Raw genomic sequence first — 23108 nt, 5'->3', positions numbered from 1 at the left:
GTTGTCTCAACAGGGTGGAAGGTCAGGGCCCAAGTCCATTTGTTGTATCTCTGTTCCTGGAGCTTTGAATAGCAGAGGCTGATGATGACAAAAGCCTGCCCCAAGCACCAAGCTGCAGCAGCAAATGTGAAATGCCCCTGAGTTTCAGTTCCAGCATCTGATGCAATACTGTGGTAAGCTTTCTAAAGGAGACATCACGAATCTCTCTCTTCCATGTGTGCTCTTACATGCGTGGCAGGAGGATCCAGGATGTTTCCTGGGTAGGGCTAGGAGTCAATATCCACAAACATGGACTAAGTGGACCCAGTATCATTTTTAAAGGACTGTTCTTTTCTCAAAGCAATTTCCTGGCAATAAGAGCACAGGTTGTGACAGCAACATAATCTACTAATCTTTTAAAGGTGTTCTCAGGTGTACACTCCAGTGCTGGTTAGGACAAGGCACCCGACAGCAAGACCCTTATGTTGGATGACACCTATTGCAAGAGGCCTCTATTTTCAAGACCTTTCAGTTTCAGCTAACAAGGTTTTCTATGAGAACTGATCTACTGACTCCTCTGGAAAGCTGCTGCCAACTTTAAAGCTTTAAAATTAAGGAGGTTGTCTTCTGGTAATACAGCCATGCTATTTAAACACATTTTAGAATAGTTGTGAGCTAAGAGATGATACACTCTTGGATTCAACTCGCGGGCTGTACCTCATAGTGGTAACTCAGCCAAGACCTTACTCATGGGTGTAAGTACCACCATAAATCTGGACATTCCAGACAAAGACTTATGTATTTTAGTGTCTGGCTGGCAGCAAGACACACACAAAGTTGATTCATTTACTTACTGAATACCTGATGCAATTAAGTAAGACTGAAGAAAAGCCTTAAAGGTGAAATGTCAGTGATGTTCATTCCTGCTTTGGGTGATTGATTGGATTTTTTTCAGCTGCAGTAAGGTTTTATCTGGTAGAGCTCCTTTAAATAGCATGCATATGGAATTGATTCAGTCAGGGAATATAAAGCCCTACAAAGGAGGGAAGGAAAAAAAAGGTTGTGAAGGAAGCAGAATCAACCACAGCTTCATCAGAAAAAGGATTTTCACAGTCAGATCTGACACTTTTCCTGAAGGGAAAAAAAACAAGAATAATCAAACTAACCTAATTCCTAACAGAGTCACTGTCGGTTATCAGAGCAGGGAGGTCATTCCTGGCACAGCTTATTTTGTGTCTAGCTTTGCTTAGTGCTCTGCACATCATTTTGTTAGTTTTCTACTTTGACCTTGTCCATCTTGGTACAGTGAAAGCTCACTTGGCAGCTAAGGAGGAAAAGGAGGTCAACTGAAAAGCTGAGTGACTAAGCAAGAAAATATATGCAAACCCATCTGAAGGTCTTGGAAAACCCAAACATGGTTGTACTCCACTCAACAACAGGTTAAGCAAAAAAGACTCAAAGAACCTGAAAGTTTTCACGCTCAACAACCAGAAGCTGCAAAGTGCCAAAATTAACAGCACAAGAAAGCCTGGACTACGATCAAAAAGCAGTACAGAAGCCTCTTGCTGCAGAAGGACCAGGCAGCTATGTGGTACCACATCAATATTGACTGTGGTGGCACAGAACAGGCTTGCATGGTTTCAGCCATGCCTGCCCCAGGGATGGCAAACGTAAGACACCTGGGAACAAGATCAACTTCACCAAGCTCAGGGAAGTCTGCCCTTCAAACAGGCTAAAGCTTTCAGACAGATATTAAAAAACAAATTTAAACAGTGTAATCACTTCTTCCTTCATGCTTGTAATTCACTAGTCATCCCTTTTTCATCACATGAATGATATCACTGTCAGAAATTACTGCCTGAGGACCTAGGCTGAAACCGGCTCTGCAATCACATTAAGTGTCTCTGCAGATGCAGGAGCAGAGTTTAAACTAGCTTTCAAATTATTTTACCAAATAAGAGCAATAATTAAGAAGTGAAGTACTTCAACGACAATTAATCACTACCAATTAAAACCATGAAAGTAATCATTTTATTCTACAGACTTGACAATTTTAGCAGGGAATTACTGCTGAAAGTGACTAAATGAAATGCTACTGAAAACTGACAGCGTACTGAAACAAGTCTGCTTTAAAAGCTTCACCTTAGCCTCTGAGAATAAAGCACAGGTGTATGTATGTGGCTATACAAACAAGTTTGCATGAACATTTCAACAATATGCAGAAGTTAAGCAAGATAGAACTTTGGTTTTCACTCTCGACATATACAAAACATACTTAGCAAAACTACTGTGTCTCCATGATAAAGAAGTTCAAACTTTCCCAAGAGAACCACCCCAAAACTATTAAGAGTACAGCTGTTGCAGAGGTGTTAAGAAATCTTTAGTATTTTCTTAGGCCCATGGGCAGGGGCAGTTAAGTTCTCATTTTTCTCTCTCCGCTTATCTCTGTAAGACCACTGGTCCCTTTCCGGAGCCACAGCTATTCCCCAGAACACAGCGCCACAAGAGCTGTGACCGCAAAGAGCGTGACCTCGGCATAGCCCACTTCCAGCCTCCTCCTCCCACTGGGTCACACGTGAATTACACCTTGTGCTGATGGAAACACATGGCCATGTTGAGAAACCCAAAACAGGCCAGAGACTGGTATTGCGCTAACCAGGGTGCCATAAAAACAAATTATTTTGTTACAATTCAGTACTGTCTACATACAGCACAGTCTATCACAGCATCCGCCCCTCACTCTGTTTTTAATGAGATTATGGTGGGGTAACAGCTGCACCCGTTGTAAACCTATCAGCTCTTGAACCCGAAGTTACTAGACTTGAGTAGTATTTCTGGCTGCCTTTGCCCCAAGGTTTTTAGGAGCCACTGGTCACTGAAAGCACCACTATACATACACAAGATCACAGTGATCATTTCTCTCTGGAAATCTTGTTACAAAAGCTTTTGAGTCCTAAACACCTTGCTAAGAGCATCATCTAAGAGGCTAGTTGCATAGGAACCATAGTGATCAGAGAATTTGGCTACTCTCAGGCCTCAGAGGAAACACTTACTGATACAGCAAAATCACTTCTGCATACAGTGATGCACATACGAAAGCTTCACGTTATACACTCCCCAAAACTATGTTAGTCATATACCCATGTCATATATTCCTCATCTAATTAAACAAGTATATTCCCAGTTGAAAAAGAACCAACACAAGCCCCACAGCAAAATCACAGGATCATTTCAGAGTGATGCCATTTAAACTTCTGCACTGAAAAAAACAGCAGAGACTAACAGGCAAAGCACATTTTATCTGAAGGCTTTTATTTAGAACTCTGCATGTAGATTTGTTATCTGAATCTCAATTATATTCCATGGATTTTATATTCTCTGTAAGCAAGTGTCTTTGCTATATATATTAAATTTCCTCTTCTCTTAAAATTGTGTCCTGTAAGAGACAGCAGCGTTCTGTGTCCTTACTTGCTGTAACAGCACAAGAATTACTCATCAGGCACCAAGTCAATTACAAATAAGCATGTATGCCTGTAAGCAGCAAGCAAGTGTTCACAACAATTTCAAATATAGTTTAAAACAAAATATTAACAGCTGCTTTTCATTAAGATTGGTTAGTTTTTCCTAGCCCTCAATAAATAGAAAGCATAAGGCATGTGGAATCCAAATTCTTTTAATGAGCTGAAGCTAAGAAGCACCGTTTGCCATTTACCCCGCGATTTCAACGAGGACCTTTTCCTTCATCAGTTGCAAATATCTCACTTCCTCCACATTAATACCAGCGAACTGGCTACGGATCTCGGCTGGTGACGTACGGGGCACAGAGGGAGAAGAAGGCCGTACAGGTGGAGAGCGGGCCCGGCGGCGGGTCTACCGGGGCGGAAGAGCTGCCGCCTGAAGGACGGCCTTTGGCAGCCCCGGCGTGAGGCCTGGCAGGGCGGGCAGCCGCCGAGCCGGGGCCTGTCGGAGCGGCCAAGCCCCGTCCAGCGCCCGGAGCAGGCCCAGCGGCCGCGCCACTGGCACTGCAACGGCATCCCCGGCGGCTCCTCGCTCAACGCACCGGTAACAGTGCGGCGGGGCGGCGACCCCCGCCGGGGCGGCGCTACTTGCAGAGCCCCTCCAGCCGCTCCAGGGTGCCCTTCATGTCGCGGATGCGCTTGGCCAGGGCGGGCACGGGCTGCATGGCGCGGTCCAGCTCCTCGCAGCGCGCCACCAGCGCGTACATGGCGCGGATGCTGAGGTCGGCGGCCTCGCCCAGGCTCTCCACGCCGTCGCGGTAGGTCTGAATGCAGCCGACGCTGAGGGCCGTCAAGGCCTGCAGCCCGCAGTGCACGTTGCGCAGCAGCTCGTCCACCTGCGCCGCCACTTGCCCGGCCAGGGCCACCACGTCCTGCAGCGCCCCGGGGTCGATGGCGGGGATGGAGCAGCCGCCCCCCGCCGCCGCTGCCGCCGGGAGCTCGCCCCTCGGGGCGCCACTCAGCCGGATCCGCCGCTCCAGGTTGTTGGCTACGAACTGGGTGAGGCGCCCCTCGCGCAGCACCGTCCCCTCCAGCTCCAGGGCGCTCGCCAGCGTCGCCCGCCGCCCCTCCGGCAGCTGCTGTCGCGCTACCGCCGCCGCTCCGCCGGCAGCCAGGCTCAGCGCCTCCAGGCTGCGCTCGTCCCGTCTCTGTCCCGCCGCCTCGCCACCGGGTCCCTCCGCCGCCGCGGCTGGCAGCCCGGCCACCACGGGCCCGAACCTGGGCCCCGGCGTCGGCCCTTCCATAGCCGGCGACGCGTGCCTGCTCACCAGTGCGCCGCCGACCACCAGGGGGCGCACCACTGCCTGTTTACGTCCCCCTCGATTGGCTGCGGAGAGAGCGGGGGCGTGGCCGGGGCTGTTTTTGTGCCTTCTGATTGGCCGATGGCGCTCACAGGGAGAACGGCCTGTCCCGTACCTTCGCTTCGCACTGCGGGCCCGTGACTCGGAGACGGGGGCGTGCCCGCTGTTTGTGTCTGTTCCGATTGGGCTGCCTGCGGAAGCGGGCGTGACCCCAAGTGTTTGTGTCGCTTCTGATTGGCAGAGGCGGGGCCAGAGAGGCAGTCGTTTCGTCGGGATTAGCGGATGCAGAGAACAGGCGTGCCTCTTGCTCTCTCCTCGCATAGCGATTGGTGCGGTGTCGGAAAGGGGTGTGCCCACTCGGGTAACAACACCGGGGCGCTGCTAGCAGCTCCTTTCACTCCCCCGCCATGTTCTCCTAGCAGCGGATCTAATTGCGCCATCATCTCAGCCCACAAAGCTCCGGCAGACACTCCCTAGCCACCCGACCCTCTTACTCCCCCCTGGGCTCGACCCCTCTTCCCGGTACAGCTCTGGGTACCCACGTTCGACCATGGTCACCACCACGGCGCCGCCGCCCTTCCTGGCTCGGATCTCGGCAGGCACCGAAGACCCCAGGCGGCTGCCCTCCGCTCTTATACAGCGCCTCAGGAGAGGGGACAGCAACTGTGAGAACCAGCCTAGCTGCTGCCTGGCGGGCCCGGGGGGCAGCGCACGGCCCGCGCTGAGGAGAGTCCGGCGGAGGAAGGGAAAGATCCGGCCAAGCCCCGCGGGGCTCCTGCCCAGCCGCTACCAACAGTACCAACAGCATCGCGCTGGCCTGGGGAGAAAAACCCCGCTGGGCATGCACGGCCCGGACGAATTTACCGCTCCCCCTGCGCCAGCGGTTTCCGCCGCCCCCGGCACGGTAACAGCCCCCGCAGAGGAGCCCCCCGCTCCCACCCCTTCGAGATCCGCGCCCAGCAAACCCCTCAGGAAGGAGGTAAACACGGGGCTCCGCTACTTCTGATCACTTCTTCTGCCCTTTTTCCTCCCATCCCCTTCTTCCGCACTCCGGGAGGCCGCTCCCCTCCCCGCCGGAGGGGGGTCAGTGGGCGGCTCGGCCCCTATCTGCCTGTGGAGGGAGGGGGCACAGAGTTTCCGTTACGCCCGCTCGGACGGGGCTCGGGGGTGGGGGAGTGAGGGACCGCGGCCTTCGATTGGCTGGTCGGCGCCACCAATCGGCGGCCGCCGTTGCGCCCAGCAACAGCCGGATTTAGCCTGCTGGCCGCGCGCCCGCCGCCCCTTGAAGGCGCAGGGCGGGACGTGCGCGGAGCGCAGCGCCCCATGGCGGCAGGGGAGGGAAGGCAGGCGGTGAGCTACTGCCGCCGGCGGACGGGGTTGTGGTGCCGGCCCGGCTGCTGGCTGGCACTGACACCGACACGGCCGCGTACGTGATAACGGAGGAGCTGTGCAAGGCGTGGAGCGGGGGGAGGCTCGTTGTTCCCCTCCTCCTCCTTGCGTGAAGCGTCCCCCAGAGTGGCCGATGCTTTGTGTGGGGAGGTACCGCTTGAGGAGAGGGGTGGCGCGTTGATGCGAGTTCTTTGTCTCCGCAGTTCTTAAAGAGCAAGATGGGAAAGACTGAGAAGGCTGCCGTCCCCTACAGCCAGCCTGTTCACAGTTTACATCTGTGTGAACAACCAAAGATAAACAGGCAGAAGAGTAAATGTAACGTGCCGCTGACAAAGATCACCTCGGCAAAAAAGATAGAGAACTTTTGGCAAGATTCTGTGTCGCCAGAAGTGATTCAGAAGCAGGAGAAAAAGCCACTTAAAAACACAGAGAACTTCAGAAATGCCAAGTCCAAGAAAACAATCATCATAGCTGAAGCGAGCCAAAAAGAAAGTTACGCTGGGGCAAAATTCAGTGACCCGCCATCTCCCAGTGTCCTTCCAAAGCCTCCCAGCCACTGGGTGGGTGGCACAGCTGAACTGTCTGACCAAAACCGGGAGTTGATGGCAGTCCACTTGAAAACTCTCCTGAAAGTCCAAGCCTAGTTTCCAAGACCTCTTTGAGTCATTGACAAAGAGAAAACTCCATCCAGGAAACTTAACATGCCTTGTTGCAACTAAATTTGCAAAAGATTGTCAAGTCTTATAATCACATAAAAAAAAAAAATTCCTTGTATTATATTTTTTATGGTTGTGTAAATAGTGTACATCATGTATTATGTGTATATTCTTGTTCATACTTTGAGAGGTACATTTTAGTTTTGTTATGAAAGGATGTATTTTGCACTGCCTGAATGGTAGATGTCTTGTATATAAAATATGGACAATTTTAAGTGTGTACTTGACACATGAAGACTTGACTTGATTTGCACAAGGTAACGAAAATTTTGGAAGGAGAGTACAGCTTTCTGATTTAAAGGTTCCAGATCAAATGTGAATGTTCATGCACTACTGACAATAGTTTTACATGCTGTGTCCCAATCGATACCCAAACATGGAATTTTCATACAAATGTGAAGTTTTGCTCTCTGCTCTGGAAATGGTATCTGGAATTCCTGTTCATCTATGTGTTTTTGAAATTAACTGGAATTTGACAAAAATTCCAACCCATCAATTTGAGCACTGCTGATTCCTTTAAAGAAGTAAAAAAAAAAAAAAAAAAAAAATACCCCACACCAACACAACAACAGAAAATAGCAGAGCTTTCTGCCAAGAATCCAATTGGTTACTAAAAAATTAAATAAAACAATTTGGCCTCCCCTTAAGCATGTCTCCTTTTTTTTGTGTCTGTGTGTGTGTTAATTCAAGTATGTGAATTTAAAGTACTTGGTTGTCTTCTAGTGAACAGTAGGAATGTTTTGTCCTTCTCAGCTTTTAACTATGGAATTAATTAAGAGCATTGGTAGCTCAATAAGAATTCCTTGTCTTAAAAAATGTTTTGTGATGTGTAATTTTAGTTTTCTTATCCTTTTGGTTCTTGAAAATTCAGATTTTAAGAAAGTTGGGCAGTTGTGCATTCAGATTCATGCTGCAGTGCGCCTAACTATTTTCATAGTGGTTATGAAACTAGTTCATACTGGAAAGTAGAACAGAAGGGTGTGCATGGGGCAAGTTCGACTTCATAACTTTCACCAGATCTGTCTCTTTGTGATGTCTGTGCTGGAAATCTCATTCATCTGATCTAAAATACTTACAGAATTGGACTGTAGGTTAGTCTGATGTGCATGTTGAGGAGAGAACACGGACTTGCAGGTACTCCTCTTATCAGTCTTCAAATAAGATTAATAAAGCAGGAAATAATGTGGATTTTACATAAGATGAAGTCTTCTCTGGGCCGTAGTATTCTAGAAATGACACATAGGAAGACAATGCCAGCAGCCAGGTTGCAGCTGAGGTGGTTCCTTACAATAAATGGTGTTTTCAGGTTCTTAGAGCAATGTTGGTCTTGTTCATGCCATGTGCACTACTGCTTCCGATATGTTGCAACCCTTTGTTGGTTTGAAAACTAAGGAACAACTTCTTTGCTTTGTTCATAGGAATTAATGATAGAAGTACAAAATTCTTCATTATAATGGCTTTAGGCTGTTTAACTATGTATGTTCTAAACTAAGAATCCATACACAATTTTTTGGTCCATCCCAAAGACTTCTAGGTTCACTGTCTTGCAGAACAGGCCTGTATTCCTTGATTAATGCTCATGCCTGCCCAAGGTAAATCTATGGTTTCAACAGCCCAGTTTGCTGCCTAGTGTGAATATCCTAGCATGACATCCTAGCATGTCTTCTAAGAATTATTAAAACCCCTCCTTTTTAATAGTGTTGGGGCATGAAAAAATTACAGTGGGATCTCGGGATGACTCAAGTTCCAGTTCACTAAAGCTGGCAATATGTTGTATTGATCTCCTGTTGTGCCTTTTTTTTTTTTTTCTTCCTCCTGAATGTCATCAGGCACAAAAGAAAATGCCTTTAGCAATTCCTTGTAGCTTTAGGCAATGGTTACTTTTGTCAGCTGAACTTCTGAACTTGATAACTAGCTTGACAAGAGTTAATTCCCATCAGCCATGTAAGTTGGCATTATTTAAAAGGCAGTATCCTTTTTTCCCATGATTATTATCTCTCTAATCATCAGCCTTTTTTCTTCCATGCCCGTTAGAGCTGACATCAAATTATGTAGTTTGAATGTTAACTCTGATGCTACGGAGTAACATGCCTCTTTGTTTCTACTCTGATTTGCTGACACATCGCTGGGGATTGCAAGATTTGTTAAATACAAGTGCCAATAGTTCTCGGCTTCTCAGTCAATTCTTTTAAAGCTGCTTAGATGAGACTTCTGAAGTCTTGAAAATCTTAAAACTTCCCATACCTCCTTGGACCATAGAGGTTTTCAGGGTAAGATAACAATGCTTCATTGGCCTTTCCAGAGGGTGTGAAACTCCCCCTTAATTTACTTCTGGGTATCACTGGTCCTGTGGAGACTTGGCCGAAGTGGTGGAACACTTAACGTTTCCATCTCCTTGAGATTCTTGGGTTGAGTCTCTTCCTGGCCAATGGACTGGTGTATACAACTAGGCCTACGTGCTATATACACTTTAGCAAGATTGCCTGAAAAGTCAAAGTAGTGTCATCTCTTAAGACTGTATTCTGAATCTAATTTGTCACCATACTTTTTACTTACGTTCGCTTTCAAGATTTCCTCCACTTAGACCAATTTCTCCTCCCAGTTCCCTGAAGGCAAGGCATTGTACTACATGAACATACTGTTGGTTGAGTTTAGAGCCAGTAAATGAAAGAAAAACATGAGTGTCATGTTTGGAGGACTTCTTTGCAATGCAGTATGTCGTATTCTGAAATGAACAGCCCTTACAGAAGAACATTAACAAGCTTAGTGGATGTGTTATCATGAGCTGGTCATGTGTCTGCTGTACAGAAATTAAATGAATTGCTCATTAAGTCTGACTTCAGTCAGGGTCAGGATACTGAACACACTGCATTTTGGTTACAATGAAAATATTTTGGTTACAATGAAAATATATGAAAATATAAACCTTCAGCACAATGCTGTGAGAACTGCATGGGAATCAACTGCGAGTTAACTACCAGCTTACTTTTAAACAGTTAAATGTCATGTGGTGATGGTACTGAAAAATGAGCTTTCATGGAGCGTAGAAATATCTGTTGTTGGGTTTTCATGTGTGGATGAGTTTCAGCCCATTGGACAGCTTTGTTAATAACGGCTGGCTTGGTGCTCCACTAAAGCTGAAATGCTTCTGCCTCCCAGTGCAGGAGGTGCTAGAAATCCCATGTGCATTTGAGCTCCGTTACACCAGAATCTCATAAGAGATGCTGCTAAATTCTTGACCAGTCTGTGTATGAGGTGGTGCATTTTTCCCAAAATTGAATTTTGTTTCATCTGATTAATATTTTATCTAAGTGGTGTCATTTTAAGCAGTTATCATTATTTTCAGGTTGTACTGTTTAAATGTGGATTTTTACATTATAAAGCATTTGATACCTGCCACACTTCATTGTTTTTTTTTTCCTGCTTTACTCAGTCGTAAGATCAAATATGACACCTAGAGATTATATGAATCTTAAAGATTATAGATTGGTTTTCATTGTAGTTTTAGAAATAAGTTTACCTTTATTTCTGCATAGAAAGTCTTACCACTTCCATCATGCAGTTAAAAACATTGCTTATTCCACAACTTCTTGTACTCTGTTGATTTCAAAATGCATTCTTTAGATTTTTTTTCTTCATATGTCTGTCTGAACTGTTAAAGAGGAATTATCTTCTGTTGTAATTTCTAAGAAATTTTTATGTTATGAATAGGCTTGTCCTTACCCTAAAGAGGCTAGGAAGTAAGCAAGTAAAAGATGAAGATTGTAAAATGTTAACATTTACTGTGAAAATCTGCTGATACCTTGTAGGACAGGAACCACAGAGTGAGGTATTTTTGGTAGCTGCTGATTCAATAGAAAAGATTAATAAAGGGAACATCCATCAATTAAGGAGAAATAAATTATCCAATAAAACAAACTAACTACTGCAGTTGAGCAACAGAATGTTAGCAGCAGTGTAGAGAACTTTTTGTTTTGCACCGAGGGTACAGAAGAATGTTATCAAAGTGAAGACAGGAAGGCCAAGAATTCAGCTGAATTTGGAAAGAAACCCCGAGGAATTAATTTGCACAGTGAATACACCCTAGCAGAGGTGTTTGCCTGTGTTGAAGCCAGCATTCCTTTCTACCCTTTTTTCCCATAAGGTCGTAAGATTCCATTTGTTCAACCCCCAGGAAGCGGGCCTTTAGATGTTACAAAGCCCTGACTGCATTGGTACTTCTGTTTAACGTTAGTTGGTTGACATTACTACAGGTTACGCAAACTCAGGCTTCTGTGTGGCAAATGCGGTCACTTAGTCCCAAGTAGTTCGTAAGCCCTTGTCTTCAGTTCAAGAACCACACTGGTTATGTGTACTTATGCTGTAGTTTGGCTCTGGTGAGCAAACCGGTGTGATTTCTATAATTTATACCTGAAAGGAACTATTTGGGGATCAAGGACTTTTCTTGCATTTATAGGACTTTGCTAAGTCTTTAGTTATAGTTCAGTATATGGCTGTATGTCTTTCAGGAAGTGGTGTAATGCCATGAAGCATAAAGTTTTGAGGAGATGTGATTTCTATGAAAGATGTCATTTACTCCTTTAATGAAGCACCGTGCTTTAATCAGGTAGGTCTATGAACCTTAATTTGCAAATATCCTTGTAAGTGGTGATGGCAGTGGCCATCAAAATACAATTTACTTTGTTTTTTCTTCCCTGAAACAAGACTTAGAGCTTCCTTCAGTAAAGAGCTTAGTACATAGAGTCAGGCCTTTCTCTTGTTTTTTCTCATCACCTCGATCTTGTGTTCTTTACTGTCTGGTGGCATAGCTGCACGAGAAAAAATAAAGTTAGCCCTTACTTAGTATATAGCTTGAAATCTGTAATTTTATTTTATATATTTATAAATATAAATGAGTCTTTTGTAAGTTGCATTCCTAGCATCAGAATAGTCAGAACTTGCATGTTGCCATATTTAGAATATCAACAGATCATTGTAGGAATTAATGGAGTAGTAGATTGATAGACCTTGTCCAAATTTGAGGCATTCTTTTTATGCCAGCACTAAAGAAAGTGCTGATACATTTTTCTGTCCTGTCCTAGGAGTGATAAGATAAAAATAATTGATAAGACAGGTAGGAAAAAACCCTGAAAAACAAGGTCAACTTAGAGGTAAGAGAGAAGCAACATAGATGTCACCACTGAATTATGTGGGAAGGAATGAAACTGCAAGAAAAAATTAATTTCCCTATGTATATGATGTTGCTGCAAATTTAGGGAGTTTTAATGACTAGATGAAATGCAATCTACCAGTTCTTGACTGAGACCATCTGGGGAAAGACAGAATGAGCTGACAAGTCTTGTAACTGACTTTGTTTGATGAGTACCTATTATTCATTACTAGGAATTGCACCTTGAACACAGCATTCCTAATGGCTAGCACTGCTTTAGGTATCATCAAATGCTGTACAAGTGCTTACTACTCTCAGGTTTCCACAGGTTTTTAGAAGAGGTCAGGTAAAGCATGTACGTGAATGATTGCACCTTTTATGTTTTACAGCTGGAAAAACAGGCATACAGAAGTGAGCTAGCTTGCTTAAGATCACTCAGCAGACACTAACCCAGGAAGAGAACCACAGTTTCTGGAGCTCCAGCCAGATTTTCCCTTTGATAGTAGACATGGTTGCTGTGTGATCTGCAAGTCTTCCTCATCTAAGTGTGTAGTATGTAAAATGGAATTAATATAATGTTTTGCTTTGAAATGTTTGGTATTTGATAGGGCTGGTGAGATAAATCACACTGCATTTAGGTTTTATGCTGTGTACAGTTTTATTACATACTAGCTTTAGTAATTTGCATGTGAAAGATGACTATTACACTTTTCTCCATGCCTGCTTTTGACCCTTTGATATAATATTTAACCTATACACACCAGTGTCATTTCCAGTTCATCTCCTCTGTCCTCTCCCTACAGGCAGCATTGGGGAAGGCTGATGGTAAAGAGTTTCTGCTTGTTGGCTGCTGCTCTCCGTTGCTGTGCAAACAAGCTGCAGCCAGCAGTTGGCCGAGGGGGTCATGCGCATGCACTGTATCCTCATAGTCTCTTGAATTTACATTTGCTTTATCTTTTGGCACTCATTAGATCCTGGAAGACAGACAGTCTTTCCCAAGAAAGAGGATCTTCCTATAGCAGGACTGAAGGTGAAGTTTATGAGTGTCTCAGTCTCTCTCTACCACCAGACAGTCCTTCTTAAGCAAATACCCCAAAAGCTTTAACATAGAACCTACAGTTTTTCTCCCATTTTTGCTAAGGGTAGAATTTCAAATTCATAATAATAGAGATCTTATTCAACAGCAGCCATATGACTTTTTGCTGAGAGTTAACTTCCATAATGAGGAAATGGCAACATAGGTGCCATTACTTTGTCCACACAGGTAACTGTGATCAACTAACTATGCCTGAGCAGAATTAAATGCCTACTTTCACAATATTTCCTTTTCACTCCTTATTTTTCAATAATTTTTCTTTCTTTTTTTTTTTTCCTGACTACCATGCTGTTCTGAATAAATGTTGAAGCTCTGGAGAGCTGTAGCTGTGTACACGAGAATGAACAAGTAACATACTCACTGAAATTCCTGCCTTGAGGAACTGTTGGGGTGAAGAGAGGGGCCAGGTGAGAACCCCCAGTTCTGGTGACACCACCACCACCACCCCCCACCCCATCCCCCATCTGGATCACATAGTCACCATCCTCTGTAATCCTGTGAAATGTGCCAGAAGCAATGGCCACATCTTGGTGTATTTCAGAGCATTCAGACAAAGCAGCCTTCCAAAAAAGGTTTTTTTCCCTCCACAGGCCCAAAAGTAGCACCCAGTGGGAAGGCAACCTCCACACCTAAATATCCTTGAGATGAAACAGAAACTTATGTACAGGCAAGACAACCTGTTTTTATTCCTTCCCCCTGTGGCAACACTGAAGAGTGAACCTGTATTGCTATTATAGCTTGCTATTACTTGCTCTCTTCCAAACTGTTGCATTTTTATACCATTTTTAACACAAACATGCCCTACTTTTCAAATACTGTGGTGACACAATGTGAAAATGTGGGGGAAGGGTAAAGTGATTTTAATCCAATCTTGCAGTCTTGATCCAAATGCCAGCTTAGTCACTTTTTTCTTAGGAAGAGCTTCTCTTACATTTAACATTACTGAGATGGCTGTGTGGGCTGAGCCCTGAGGACTATGAAGGATGGTGCTTTCCCTCTGCACAGACGTAAGATACTGAATAAGGCAAGGGAGCAGAAAACCAATACATGATGACCAAAAGAAGAAACTCTTTGCTCACTTAGAAATCTTTCTCAATATCGTCTTCTTTAGCTCCATCCAGCTTCCTTGACCTCACCTTCTAAGGATCTCTAGGAAGTCTCCACCCTTCCTCAAGTTCCTACTCACAAGTCCCTTTCTCTCCAGAAATGCAAGGAATGTGTTCTACACACCCACTAGTAACCAGAAGCACATTAGGTAATTTTTTGGTTCACTTCCAGAGAGCGTTGACACCACACAGACAAAGAAATTATGAAGAAAGAAAATAATTAAGAGAAAAAGTTAAGAAACTACATTAATAGTAATATAAAGGATGAAATGCATCCTGTGTGTGCGAGACAGAAGAACACTGGTACATTTGCTTTAACAGATGGAGTTACTGTGGCAGGTTTCTTTAAAGCGTATGCATACAGCTTTAAGTACATATATGCATATAACTTAAAGGTCCAAGTCAGTAGTAGGGAAAATCCAGCGCCAGGGCCTCTTAGGGCATAGGCTGAGTTCCCTCTAGTGGCTTGCTTTGGCATTTCGCAGGGGTGGCACACAAAGGACCCGTTTTGAGAGCATCACCCCTCATTACCGCCTTTCCCAGAACCCGTGCTTATTGTAAGGGTCCTGGAGGGTATAATCACAAAGTAATCCCTGGTGAGGTCCTAATACAAGTTACTTTTCAGTGAGTTATGTAAACTGATTAAATGATCCTTCCCTATATTTATTTTTCATTAGTTCACATGCAGACAGAACCACCTTAAAAATTTTCTATCTGAAAATAGAGTTGACATCCACTGCTAATACTCGTTGTTGCTAATACCTGTGTTAGACAGAGGCTTTGTGAGATCCTAGTGAGTCAGAATAACCTATGGGATGTTATCAGGCAGTTTGGGGGAAAGGCTCTGCAGATGGTAAATACAGCCAGCATCAGCTTGAGTCTGTATTTGTGTTCAGTGTAATACACTTATTTTAAGTGAACATCAGACTGTAATTTAGTAGGAGAAAATATTGTTGGATTATTGTTGTACTGTTGCATTAGAACACTGAAAAGACAGCAATCAAGAAAAAATAGAAGAAAACAGTTGATGTTTTGGGTTTTCTTCATCTTGTGTTTTACCAAAGAGGCAGATGGAAGATTAAGACAAAAGGATTAGACAGGAAACCTCTGTTTCTAAAAGGAAGCATCCAGTGCACTTTTGGCAGATAGTGTAAAATACAGACTTATGACATATTAATTACTGTGTCCCTGGGGTTTTAAAAATACAGAAGAACATAATTCCTACTGTGAACTTATGAACTTTGGAGGAAATTGCAGTAACTAGGAGTAAAACTGTATATTGCTGCTCTCCATCCTGTGTTTTTATCATAGGATACACAGTGTAGAATATGCCATGAATTGAGGGTCTAAAAGTCAGATACCTCTGTCTAACCTCACCCTCAACAATCACCAAAATTTCCTTAATACTTTTAAGTGAAGAAGAATCCTATGTTCCTTATTTTCCTCCAAAAAATAATTATCCATTTGGTCAAAACCAAAGTGAGGTTAAGTATAAAACCTGCTACTGTGACACATTCTTTTCCAAGGTATAGATGTCTGCCTTCTAATGCAACATACTTTCAAAATACAGTTGTAATATAATGAAGACACCATTCAGCAATATGTAAAAGCTATGAGCTCAAGTACACGCAAGGTTTCATTACAGCAAAATATGACTTTATATGCATAAATACACCTTTTATTTACTTTTTTAAATAGCATTTTTATACGAGATGCCATATGGATATTGTGTTTTACCTGTGTGTCACCTTTCACTGTGCTTAACACAAGCTTTTTAACAATACCCTGTGAAACTAGCCTGACTGTTCGTCTAACCCAGATGAGCTAACTGAAGTTCAGAGCATGGATCACACTGGCCTTTTGCCAAATTTGATATTTTTTTAATTGCCAAAGCTTTTGACAGGTTTCTGACAGTTCTGGAGGCACTCATGACATCAATTCTATGTCATGAGCACTTGAACATCATTTAGGTACATTGGAAACTGAAGTTCTCCTTGTACTCTGATTCCTCACATGAACAGTCTTAACGGAGTTCTTGTAGCATTACTGTGTCAGGCTAAATTTTCTCTTGCCAGCAGACAGACTTAAGTGTAAGTAAGTCCAAATTTAGAGCTCTGAGGATGTCCCCTTGAAATGAAATACCAAATATCAGTGAGATTCCTCATTGTATTAAAGACAACAAATGGGTTATCATAAGGTTACTAAGTCTGAAACAACTTTATAATCCATTATGTTTTATCGTCCTCAGAAATTTAACTATTTGAAACAGGTGTCAGTCATCTTCAAATGCCAGTCAATAACCAATTCCATGACAGAAACTCTGAGAGCTGGAGCATAAAAGAGAATTTTGATATTGTTACATTTCCTTACATTGTGCTTTACTTTGAATGTCAGCGTGGTCCTTTGGGGAGATTGGGATGGAGGTCTCAGTGCTGAAGAAGAAAATATTTTGTTCCTGAATTGAAGGACCATTGTCAGGAGCTTGACCCTGTTTTTTCCGCATACTTTGATCTTTCTCTTAATGACTCGGACTGTGACTTTGTCTTGGATCACCCTGTTGATCTACAGCATCTTGGAAGTTACCTGGAGTGGAACTGAGACTGGTTGTGAGAGTGTTGTCTGATCTCTGACAGGCAAAACAGACACGGTATTATTACAGCACTTCTTACAGTAAAGCTACAGTGGTTTTAATTGCACAAATTACATCTTAGGCATGTATCTTTGAGCTATCTTGTTGACTGTGGAACGGCATTCATATTTATCATTTTCCATTTTGAAATCTATTGAAGTTTAAGTTGCTTGGTCTCACATCTGTCTACCACACAACACTGTTTTTCATATTTAACAATAGTTTCTTTGCATTCAAATTTCTACAGTCTGACATCTCTGGATTTGTGCTACAAAATTAGTTGCGGTAAGAATAAAAAATATTGCTGTGAGTTGAGTGATATCATCAGTGGAGTAAATGTAAAAAAAAAACATGTAAGGGACTCCATTGCCCCTAATTTCTTTCCAGAATAAATTAGGTACCAACATACTTTTGTGAATCAAGGCCTTTGTTCAAAAAAATTTCATAAGACCTTTTTTACATCCTGCGTGCAAATAGAGTATTCCTGTATAAGCACAGAACCTGCAGGAGATAAAAGCAAAGGAGATAGATATACAGGTAACAGATGAAAATTCGGGACCATTTTAGCCATAAAGCTTTGCTAATGATTTAATCCCTTACAATGCTGAATGAGATAAATTCCCCCTTACCCTGGGACCTCTACCTCATGATCAGACAGGTCTCCTGCCCTGGCCACTTCACAGAGTGTGGGTCTACTGTCCAGACAGAAGGGCTTCTGCAGTGCCCATGAGGGAGCATTCAAAGGGCTCAGAGAGGCATTTCCAAGAGGAATCAAGTGCAAAAAATGCACACCATATGCAGTGAGTCTCAGAAAAATGTCACTATAAGGTTTTAGACCTGACTCTGGATACTGACCATGAGGTAATTCAGGCTGGAAGGGACCTCAGGAGTCTTCCAGTCCATCCTCCTATTCACAGCAGAGTCAGCTACAGGTTACTCAAGGCCAGTTCTGATCATCTGAAATGGAGCCTGGCAGAGACTTGGATGACTGAGTGCCTTCAACATCTTCTTATCATACAGGATTTTCCCTATCAGAGAGTCTAAATACAGCTCCATAATGCCAACGGTTTGGGAAAGCTTTGACATCAACCTGTCCCTGTTTTCTGCATGTTGAGTTAAAAGGTCTGAAAGATATAAAATGTTTAAGAATGAGCAGGAGGATTTAACAAAATCACAACGGATCTTGTGTGGAGTGTTTTAATTCTGCAACTGCCATCTCAAAACAAATTGATATTTAGCCTAGTGTCCCTTGGGAGGATTTGTCCCAGATTGGTGGGAAAGTATATTCTTGTATTACGCACAGGCAGCCAAGCACATACTCTGTACTCATAATTGAACTGGATGTTTATATGGATTTAGACTGTAAGAATTTGAACAGATGAGAAAAAGCAAGTGATCTATACTGGATAATTAATCTGTTATATTGTTTCACAAACAGGATGCTCAGCAGGCTCAAGATAACTCATTTTGCTTGCCAGGTGGAAACAGTAGTTCTGCATTAACTGTCCATAAAATCAAGTGGATACATGCTGGTACTGAGTTTCACAACCATGTTACACAACAAGCAAAGCTCAGTAAAGTACCTGACCTGTCCATACACTGTAAGGTACCTGACCTGTCCATACACTGTGTCTCACAGTATCACATTTTATCCAATTTTAATTTTCCTTTATACTTTTGGAAGGGTTTCTGTGCCCTTTGTTTAAGGAAAGCTCTGGAAAAGGCCAGCTATGATAGCAAAAATAGGTGGAATTTACAAAACAGCTGGTGAGAAGAGTGAGGATGCTTGATGTTATAGGAATAACACATTTTAGAGATTTTCCCATTGAAACTGGCAGTAGTACTAATACAAGGTGTATACCTTACAGCAACTGTAAGAGGAGAGTGGAAAAATCTGACAATTACTTTTATGTTTGTGGTGCCGATCGAAAGTACTGGACTGGGTTTTTTTTTTTCTCTTTGGAGAATGAAGTCATTTTTTCTTAAGCATCTATTAAAAGTAAAAAGTGATACTGTACAATCAATACCCAGCCTGACTCCAGCAAAGATATTGCTTGGGTTGGAGATTTCATTTTGCTCTTTCAAGTCACTCAAACCTTGGACTTTCTGCCAATCTGCAAAGTAATCATGCTAGAGAGGCACCTGCTGCTAGGGAACCCAGATTAATATTACCGGCACATATAGAGTAGGCTGCAGAACAGCCAGCACATACTAATGATGCCTGGGCTGTGAAGTCAGCTGGCAGCCTCCAGACTCCCCATTGTCAGCCCCATAGCCACTGCAGTTTCGCAGTACCAGCACAGGCAATCCTCACCACAGCAACTTTAGCCTCTCTTTCTGTCTTTATTTATTCCAAAGTAGGTCACTCTGTGCCATCTGTTCACACTTAAAAGCCACAGAATTTTCCAGGTTCCCTATGGTATCCTGCAGTTTAACGTATATTTTTAATGCACTTTTGCTCTACCTAGCTGCTTTGTGTAGTGAGACTACTAATCACCAGAGCTCATTCAACCAGGTAATGTTTTTAGCAACTGAGCGCAGGTCTTGCAGTCATATACGAGACGTGAGTGTAACTGAGTGGGGAGGGAATGCAACAAGAAGGGTGCAGTGTTTTTGCTGATGGTAAATCCTGAGCAACACTGTGTTCAGCAAAGAGGTGATTGTGTCCGTCTGCCTACTGCTTCTCCAGCAACCTTGTTGAAAGCTAAGGGAAGTGATCAGCCCCCGACAGGTATATCATGGGTCTTGTCAGTCTCTGGTTAAATTTGCTTCTCTTGCTCTCCAATGTGAGTATAAAGAGCATTTCATGTCCACAGTTGTCTAACTTCCTTGCACAGTGCCCTCAGCTCTTTCCGACATGCCTGTTCAGTATGGATAACCCACACAATGCAAGGATGATTTTTATTATATTCTTTTAATAGTGCTCTTGACCTCAAGTGATGACATTCACAGGCAGATTTCTGGAAAGGCATATCTCCACATGGGTGCATAGGGGATGCATCCCCTGGCATCACAAACAAGTCCTAACAAGTGCTTTTGGTATGGGATAGAGTAAGCAGCACGCTAAGGAGAAGGGAGGTCACATGTGATACATAACATATATAAAACATACTATAGAGCACACAAGTATCTGTTGGTGCATGAATATTGTGCATGAGAATGCAGGAGATGCACCTGTTAATTACAGGAACTGGCCCTGGCCACCTTGCTACTAACAGGATGCTGTTTGAGGTATAACCATCTTCCACTTGCTAATGTTGAACTACTCCTGTCTCATGTTTCATGAAAAGATTTGTGACAGCAGAAGGAGAGTAAAATCTCTAGAAAGTGTAATTGCACAGACCAAACCTAAGATTTAAAATAAACTAAGAGAAGGTAATAAGGTTATGAGGTACTTGAACAAATTGCAACTCAGGGTCTCTATGATGTGCTTAAAACCAAAGTAGCTTAACTCTAGGAGGCAACAAACAGGCTAGGGTAACTAAAGATCAAGCTCTCTTGGACTAGAAACAACTAGAACACATTACCCAGGTTTGCCAGATGTCACTGTGCAATGCATGGCTTCACCTGAAAGTTATTTTAACCATTAATTGAAACCAAAATGGATTGACTAGCTTGTTCAGTAATACAGTTTGACCACAGCTGTTTGCGGTTTTCAGTACTTGTTCACAGGTTTCTGGATATACTGGATGTCCTAGTTTCCTTAGATTTAAGAAAATAAAAAACCATACTGGTCCCATTTCACAGTGATTACTGTGTTCTGATATAAACTCAAACAAATCTGCAAATTCACTATACTCGTAAAAGCCTCTTCTTCTCACCAGGAAACCCAGGAGTACATGTGGTTAATGCAAATATACCCTGGGTTTACTTAAGGGTATGATACCACTTAAGTTAAATAAAGACTAAAAAATCATTGTGTGTTATAATGGCTATTGCCAGTGTGTTATTGCTTTATATATTCCCACTGTGAATACATAAAATATGGGTTTGCAAATGTTTATTTTGAAAATAATATCCCAGGCAAATAATCATTATTAATGAATACCCGTAAGGCTTGTTGTGTTTGTATTTGCATGATTGGTACAAATCTGCTCAGTAATGGGAGCACAAATAATGACTCTTTTTAATGAAATTTCCGTGGGTATTATGGAAAATGTCAACACTTAATACAAGTGTATTTATGATTATGCAATATATCATACTCCAGATTTAAAAAAATTAATAACAAAAAAGCTTTGGGGGTAAAGAGATTTGCAATTAGACACAGCAAGCTGCTGGTTTACTGTCTCAATAGCTCCTCAGTACCACTAAATCCATGACAAAGTACTTAATAGTAATTTGTGAGGCCTAACAGAAGTAATCCGTTTAAGATTCTTGTGGATTGTAAATACATCATATTTTTGCCGTCTATCTGCAAAATAGTATACTCATGGAACAAACTAGAGGCTTTCACATATTTTTTAATGAGATGAAGATCTCCATCTATAGTTAAATTGAAATCTGACAATAGAAAATGTAATATTGAATTGAGTGGTCATCTTCTGTCTGTCTAACCCCCAGATAGATACTGTCTACTAACAAAGAGCTGTTATACTTCACAAACTCAATGGATTCAAAATAAAGATCTGTAAGAACTGCAAGATACTTTCTTTCTCCAAGGGAATAAAAGAGCTGGGGCCTGACTGTGGTTCTGTTTGAATCAATAGCAGAATTAAACTTTATTTCCAACAGCATAGGATGTCATTGTATGTAACTAGTGGCACACATATGTTAATAAAGGAGCATTTGAACATAGGGAAAGATCAGTTTAGTTTTTTTCATTATCAGAGTCTAGTTTTCATTTTTCACTTATATTTGCATTGTCATAAATACTGAAAATATTATCAACCACTTTTAAAATTGGCAGAGGAGAGGAGCAGTTAAATGCATAGAGATTTGTGTTACACTTTTCTACTTTCTCTTTAGTTCTTTAAAGATTTATCAGGGGGAACACTTCGTCTCATGAATATAGAGATCCATCAACTCTCTTTTACAAGTAGTGGGGGGGTAGGTTAGCAATGATGGGCAAAGAGCCTGCAGTTTTTAAGCAGTGTACACCTGCCTGTTTTTCCATGCCTTTTTTTTCTGGGCTGCCCACAGCACAAGTGGTCCATGAGTCAGCCAGCAAATGCACAGCAGGAAAGCCAGCCATAATTGTTCGTATGCATGCTCCTGTCCTTCCCAAAGGTGAGTTAGCTTATTGCTCAGGCTGTAGAGAGGAGCTGGCATCAACAGAGACTTAAGCTTTTTGCATCTTATGATCACTTTTTCCTTTCACTCTGGGCTATTTGTGTTTATTTCCTGGTTAAGAAGTCATGCTATGAAATCAACTGCTGAATTTATCTGACTTTAAGCAAGCGAAATCTGCCTTTTAGAAGTAGGAAGTAGACATATAAGACACAACCAAATATAACAAATAATACAATAATTAAATAAATATAACAAAACAGCCTCATAGCATCAGTAATGGAGCTGGTTTAGCATCAAGTGTCTTGATGGGACATCTATGTGGTCACGCCATTTTCAGCATGAATCTTTTCAAGCTGGGATAACATTATGACCATAATGATGCTATTACTAAAGAAATGATACAAATATAATAATTGACTGTCGTGGTTTAAACCCAGTCAGGTAACTCATTCGCTCACTTCCCCCCCCTTTTCTTGCCCTCCCCCTGCTCTCGGAAGGACGGAGAGGAGAATCGAAAAGAATGCAACTCCCACGGGTTGAGATAAGAACAGTTTAGTAACTAAGGTATAACACAGATCACTACTGCTACCACCAATGATAATAATGATAAAGGAAATAACAAGGGAACAGAATACAACACCTCAGCACCAGCTGACCGATAACTCGGCCCCCAAGCCCGACCAAGCACCGACCGATACCTCCTCCAACCCTGCAGTCTCCCAGCCCTTCCGGCTAACTCCCAGTTACATCCTGGGCATGACGTGCTGTGGTATGGAATACCTCTTTGGTCAGTTTGGGTCAGGTGTCCTGTCTCTGCTTCCTCCTGGCTTCCCCTCCCGCCTGGCAGAGCATGAGGCTCACAAAGTCCTTGGCCAAACCAAAACATCGCTATCAGCTCTGTTCCCGAGCTGAAAGTCAAAACACAGCACTGCACCAGCTACCAAGAAGGGGAAAAATGACTGCTACTGCTGAACCCAGGACATTGACCTATAG

General features: G+C 42.9%; 2 protein-coding genes across 2 annotated transcripts; one reads left to right on the top strand and one right to left on the bottom strand.

Annotated features, from left to right (window-relative positions):
• Positions 1 to 1987: 1987 nt before the first annotated feature.
• BORCS6 (BLOC-1 related complex subunit 6) lies at positions 1988 to 5241 on the bottom strand. The gene is given in 2 exon segments (XM_061460315.1): positions 1988 to 5088; positions 5091 to 5241. Coding segments are annotated over 2 exon segments (1158 nt in total). The 3' UTR covers positions 1988 to 4081.
• Positions 5217 to 7451, top strand: PNRC1 (proline rich nuclear receptor coactivator 1). The gene is made up of 2 exons (XM_061460316.1): positions 5217 to 5777; positions 6391 to 7451. Exons 1-2 carry the CDS (start codon positions 5349 to 5351, stop codon positions 6829 to 6831), a joined length of 870 nt encoding a protein of 289 aa, XP_061316300.1. The 5' UTR covers positions 5217 to 5348; the 3' UTR covers positions 6832 to 7451.
• The last annotated feature ends 15657 nt before the right edge of the window (positions 7452 to 23108 follow it).

The sequence above is a fragment of the Pezoporus flaviventris genome, unplaced genomic scaffold (assembly GCF_033815535.1).
Source record: "Pezoporus flaviventris isolate CSIRO_AGI_PZ_B2104156 unplaced genomic scaffold, CSIRO_AGI_Pfla_v1 ptg000031l, whole genome shotgun sequence".
Classification (NCBI taxonomy): domain Eukaryota; kingdom Metazoa; phylum Chordata; class Aves; order Psittaciformes; family Psittacidae; genus Pezoporus; species Pezoporus flaviventris.
This window is presented reverse-complemented; position numbering and strand designations above follow the sequence as displayed.

Excerpts from the sequence above, each read along its gene's own strand:
- PNRC1 (XM_061460316.1), top strand. The coding sequence starts at position 5,349 with ATGGTCACCACCACGGCGCCGCCGCCCTTCCTGGCTCGGATCTCGGCA. Across the intron at positions 5,778-6,390 it reads GCAAACCCCTCAGGAAGGAG|TTCTTAAAGAGCAAGATGGG; the intron begins GTAAACACGGGG and ends TTGTCTCCGCAG.